Source organism: Centropristis striata, chromosome 14 (assembly GCF_030273125.1).
Source record: "Centropristis striata isolate RG_2023a ecotype Rhode Island chromosome 14, C.striata_1.0, whole genome shotgun sequence".
Taxonomy (NCBI): domain Eukaryota; kingdom Metazoa; phylum Chordata; class Actinopteri; order Perciformes; family Serranidae; genus Centropristis; species Centropristis striata.
Window position 1 is genome coordinate 32,416,051 of NC_081530.1, and position 5,972 is coordinate 32,422,022.

Sequence of the window (5,972 nt, forward strand, 5' to 3'; positions counted from 1 at the left end):
ACGGCCGGGCAGCGCTTCCGGATTCACCCTGTCACAATAAGAGCTTCAAGTAAAGTTTTCACCAAAATATGTATTTAATATGTATTAAAAACAAATAAACTGTGATATAAGTACTCACATATCTAACTTGAACACTACAGTGTAAAACTATGCTCACAAGAGATAGCCCGTTATTACAACATTTTACAAAGCACCAAAAGTAAAAGTACTCATGATGGTGAATGACCCCATAATAACCAATATAATAACAATAATAATAATGATAATAATAATAATAAAAATAATAATCTAAATTACTGAAGTACAATTACCTCAAAACGCTACTAATTCTTTCATTCAGATTTGGTTACAATGCAACTCATTTTTATATTAAGATAAACATGAGACGAAAAATGTGACATGACTCAAATGTGTGTGTGTGTGTGTGTATGTATTCTTCAATTTCTTGTTCATTTTAATGCCTGGTACAACTAAAGGTACATTTGTTTGGACAAATATAATGATAACAACACAAATAGCTGATAAGAGTTTAATTTAAGAGCTGATATCTAGACATTTATGATGGTTTTCTTGATCATGATTTTGGTTATTATCAAGGAAAACCATAGTACTACAGTGTAAAAAAATATGTGACAGGCTGTGATTATTTTCATATAGCAACTTTTTCTTTTTCTGTATGTTACCATTCTGTATTGGTTTATTTTATTTCTCTTATTATTGTTTTTCAGTCAGATTTCTGTTCTTTTTTTTAATGTGCGCCAATTCCCCACATTTATTTTGAAGGTATTCCTGTACAGCGGAAACGGCCGTCGCGGTGTGCTGACGTCAACTTGACAGCTTTATCTGTACGTCATGACGTCACGGGCGGACGTCAGCAGCGTGTACTATCAGGCCGGTTCACGGTGTCCTGATGGAGTTATGCAAGAAGTTCAGTCACACTCTGTCCTGAAGTTATTAGAAGAAATATTTTAATATTTTATTTAACTACAAGAACTCTGACTACAATGTAAAAATACTAAATAAAAAGTTAAAGTGCTTTAGTTTTACCAGAAAAATAAACTTCAAGTATCACTGTGTTACTTTTACCTGTTTATTTATTTACTTTTTAATCTTGTCAGTTTATTATAATATATTTTTAAATGTATTGCTTTATCGAGAAAAATCACCATTTATGTTTTTTTGCTTTTTGATTTTATCTATTTATTGTATTTTTTTAAAACATTTTTTATACATATATTTATTTTGAAAAATAAGCAGTTTATTTATTAAGTTGCTTTTTTATTTCATGAATTAATTTAAAAAAATGAATAACTTCTTTATTTGGAAAAATGAGCAGTGTAATTTTTTTTTCTTTTTTAGTTTTTTTTCTTTATAAACAAAAATCACTGGTTTATAAATTAATTTTCTTTTTAATTTTATCTATTCATTCCACTATATTTTTAAAAATGTTTTGCTTTATTAATTTAAAAAAATACCAGTTTACTCATTTTATGCTTTTGATTTTCTTTATTTAGAAAAACTCACCAGTTCATATATTTTTTTGCTTTTTATTTAATTAAAAAAAAACAACGTATTTCTTTATTTACAAAAATCACCGGTTTATTCATTACTTTTCTTTTTAATTTTAAAACGTATTTCTTTATTCATAAAAATTGACGGCTTTCCCCCCCCACTTTTTTCAATTTTATTTACTTCTTAATGAATTTATTATTTAGAAAAATCATATTTCTACACACATCATCTATTTTGTTTGTAAAATGTTATTGTGCAAAGTAAATAAATCTGTGAAGTAGAGTAGAATTTTTTTAAAAAGAGACAATTCTCCTCTGTAATGTAGTGAAATATGAATTAAAATGAATTAAAAATGAAATTACTTCAATACAAGAGCCTAAAAACATCGACTTAATGTAAGAAACGTTATACCACTAATTATCTAATTTAAAAACTAAACTCTTAAAGTTGGAAATAATTCAACAAATGAATATATTGAGCACAAAGATGAGCTGAAAAGCTGTGAAATGACAGTTATAACAGTTTTTCAGCTACAGTAAATACAGAATAAATACTCAGAATACAGAATCAGTTGAATTAAACCTCAACAAGCTCCTTTATTCAAGTTTACGTCATGATCAATTTAAATTAAATATCATTACATGGTCGCAGTGATTGGTCACATTAATAAATACTCTTTTATAAATACCATCTGTCTAACTACAAAATAAATACTGAGGTAAATTAATTTGTGCCATTGTCAAAATATACAACATAAAGAGGAATAAATAAACACCTTCCTGTTTGGATGCAGATGTTTTATTAAAATAGACTCGATGTGGGGGATCAATAGAAGTTATCGATTTCTTTCCTCATTTCCTGGAAGAAGAAAAGAAAAAGACAGAAAAAGAGAAAATTAAATGTGAAAATACACAGAATCAGATCGTATAGTGCCACTTTATATGTACTTTCTTAAATTTCCAAGACTATTGAGAGTATATTTAGAGTAAAATACACAATGTTTAGGTTTCAAAAAGACACAAAATGACTAAAAAAAGACACAAAATGACCAAAAAAAGACACAAAATGACCAAAAAAGACGCGAAATTACTAAAAAAGACACAAAATGACCCAAAAAACACACAAAATGATCAAAAAAGACACAAAATGACTAAAAAAGACACAAAATTATGAAAAAAAGACAAAAAAGAGAAAATGAAATGTGAAAATAGACAGAAACAGATCATATAGTGCCACTTCATACAAACTTTGTTAAATTGCGCAGACTACTGAGAGTATATTGAGAGTGAAATACAAAACGTTGATTGTTTGTTTGTTTGTGTACCTGGAGCAGCTCCGTCTTGTTGTTGTTGTCTCTGTGTCTGTAGATGCACTGAGCCAGCAGAGCGTAGAGCTTCTCCAGCTTCTCCACCTCACAGTCCTTCGTCTCAGACACGGCTCGGCTCAGGACCTCCTGAAGACACAACAACAACAACAACAACAACAACCACAGCTTTAGAGAGTCAAGGCTCAGAAACATCTGCTGTTGAGGACTAAAAAAAGACACAAAATGACCAAAGAAAAAACAAAATGACTAAAAAAAGACACAAAATGACCAAAAAAAACAAAATGACTACAAAAAGACATAAAATGACCAAAAAAGACACAAAATGACTAAAAAGACACAAAATGACCAAAAAAAGACACAATATGACTAAAAAAAGACAAAAAATTACCAAAGAAAGACACAAAATTACTAAAAAGACACAAAATGACACAAAAAAGACACAAAATGACTAAAAAAGACACAAAATGACAAAAATAAGACACAAAATGACTAAAAAAAGACACAAAATGACTAAAAAAAGACACAAAATGACTAAAAAAGACACTAAAAAGACACAAAATGACCAAAAAAAGACACAAAATGACACAAAATGACTAAAAAAGACACAAAATGACTAAAAAGACACAAAATGACTAAAAAAAGACACAAAATTACTAAAAAAAAGACATAAAATGACTAGAAAACTGATTGAAAGTTTAATCGGGTCACAAGACTTCAGACTTTATTGTCGTTTTGATCTCTTGCATAGTTTTAATAAAATGGCAGTTTACGTGTTAGGCTTTTTCCTGAGTTTATAATGGGTGTGTATTGGAAGCAATGTTCAGAGTTAGAGTGGAGAGAGGCTGGGAAACCTGTGTTTGTTCCAACAGCTTTCACTCTTCATGAATCATTTTAGGACAGATTGTAGAGAAATTCATGCCGGTGGCAGACATCAAACACTCACAGATTAGAGACTCATGTTAACGGACTCACCCTCAGCTTGCTGCGGTCGACGACCAGCGGCGGCGTTTTGTCGTTGAGCATCTCTTCTCGCCGCTCTCTGTCCAACAGCTGCAGCTGCTCCAAGGCGGCCATGTTGGCTCTGGACTGGTGACTGTTCGTCTCTGCTGAGGAGGAAGAAAGGGACCAGAAGATGAGGTTTTATTCCTCCGTTTGGTCCTTTTCATAAGTTTGCGTTGCGTCTCTGCAGCAGGAGGACGTGTTGTGCTTTAAGCTTTACTGTCAGTGAAGCTTCGGGCAAAAATATAAACTTAAACTGGTTTTAAATCTAAAATAAAATCACAGCTTGAATCCACTCAATTATGCACCCACCAACTATAAACTCAAACATTAGCTCACTATTTTGCAATCTCTTGAGTGTTGTATTTTAACATTGTGTTGTGTGTTAATGCTGTGACTTTACTCTTGTGTTGTGTTGTGTTTTCAGAGTGTGAAACTCTGTTGTTGCTGTTTGAAAGGCTTGTTTGTTTGTGTCAGATTGATGTTATTTGTTCCTGCCCAGGGACGACAGAGGGAATTTAGCTCGTAGCTAATCCTGGTACGGCTGAGAGCCATGCACTGTCCCTGGTAAATAAATAAACAAATAAATAAATAAATAAATACATTTCATTGGTTGAATGATACACGGAGTGGAGACTACAGTGGAAACGCCCCCATAGACACAAACAGAACTAACCAATCAGGGCAGAGATAGACCAGCAACTCTGAGTTCTGTCCAGTAAAAGAACTGGTTTGAGTCTGGTGGCGTCCTCACCGTCCCTCTAAACCAGGGGTCTCAAACTCGCGGCCCGCGGGCCAATTGCGGCCCTCATGACGATATTTTGTGGCCCCCACCTTGATATGAAAGTTTAATGTGAGTTTTATATGAATGGCACTTTAACGTGTTGTGTGTGGAAGGTCCCTTTAATTACCTTTTTGGGTAATTTTGTGTCTTTTTAAATAATTCTGTGTCTTTTTTTGGGTAATTTTGTGTCTTTTTGCGTGTGCAAATTTTGTGTCTTTTTGAAATAATTTTGTGTCTTTTTTAATAAGTTTGTGTCTTTTTATGGTCATTTTGTTTCTTCTTTAAGTAATTTAGTTTTTTTCTGTCATTTTGTGTCTTTTTTGTGTCATTTTGTGTCTTTTCAGTCATTTTGTGTCTTTTTTGGTCATTTTGTTTCTTTTTTTTGTAATTTTGTGTCTTTTTTGGTCATTTTGTGTCTTTTTTTGACTCTTTTTTTGTCCTTTAATAACAGCGTATGTGGACGTGAAATCATCTCATATAGACAAACATCTCTGTGTGGAGCGTTGGGCCTGTTGGAGCTCCTCCAGCAGCAGCAGCAGCGTTCTCTCCTCCTAAAGTGAAACCAGCGTTGGTTTGAAGCTGCAGCAGCGAGGAGCAGTTAGTAGACGAGGAGCTACAGACCTACGGGGACCAGACAAACCCCGTTGACCTCCGCGTCCCGGCCCGGGGGGGTCCCTGGGGGCCGCTGCCTCAGCCTCCGAGGGGGGGGGCTGTCGGCCGGGTCGGGGGGGGTGGAACCCGTTCTGGACCGGTCCGTTCTGGACCAGTCCGTTCTGGACTCCTGAGACCCCGTTAGAGCCGTGGTGGAGGAGGTCCAGGTCGCTGCTCTCTGACAGCGTGGAGGAGCTGCCGTTCACCAATCTCACCTCACTGGACTCGGAGAGGGAGGAAGAGGAGGAGGAGGAGGAGGAAGAGGAGGAGGCCGGGGTCAGCTCCCTCTTCTTCTTCTTGGGTTTCTTAATGACTCCGGCGCTCCACTTGGACTTTCTGGCCCGTTTGCAGCGTTTTTTCTTGCGAGCTGCAGGAAAGAAGTGAGAGGAGGAGGAGGAGGAGGAGGAGGGGGAGGAGGAGGAGGAGGAGGAGGAGGAGGGGGAGGAGGAGGGGGAGGGGGGTTGTTAGAGAGCTGGAGGCCTCCAGACGACGAGAGCAATCAAACCTCTTCGTCTCTCCACTTGATCTGCTCGTCTTCCTCTCTTGACTTTTCTCTTTTTCATCTTTTCATCTGCTGATCTGCTCTTCCTGTCCTCCTCTCTCCCTCTCTCTCTCTCTCTCTCTCTCTCTCTCCTCGCTCCCTCTCTCTCTCTCTCTCTCCTCTCTCTCTCTCTCTCTCTCTCTCTCTCTCCTCTCTCT

The 5,972-nt window shown here is 36.0% G+C and overlaps 1 protein-coding gene across 3 annotated transcripts in view; it reads right to left on the minus strand.

The window, feature by feature from the left end:
• Positions 1 to 2,048: 2,048 nt before the first annotated feature.
• Positions 2,049 to 5,972, minus strand: part of LOC131985056 (ATPase family AAA domain-containing protein 2-like) — a 28,124-nt gene continuing 24,200 nt past the window's right edge. Inside the window, exons 24-26 of one of the 3 annotated variants that reach the window (XM_059350086.1) lie at positions 3,812 to 3,942; positions 2,837 to 2,965; positions 2,049 to 2,370 (exon numbers count right to left, since the gene is read on the minus strand). In XM_059350086.1, the coding sequence (XP_059206069.1) occupies positions 2,338 to 2,370; positions 2,837 to 2,965; positions 3,812 to 3,942 (293 nt within the window). In that variant the 3' untranslated portion in view covers positions 2,049 to 2,337. Of the gene's footprint in view, positions 2,371 to 2,836; positions 2,966 to 3,811; positions 3,946 to 4,341; positions 5,641 to 5,972 lie in introns of those variants that run through there. The other 2 variants (XM_059350085.1, XM_059350084.1) reach the window with 2 other exon arrangements.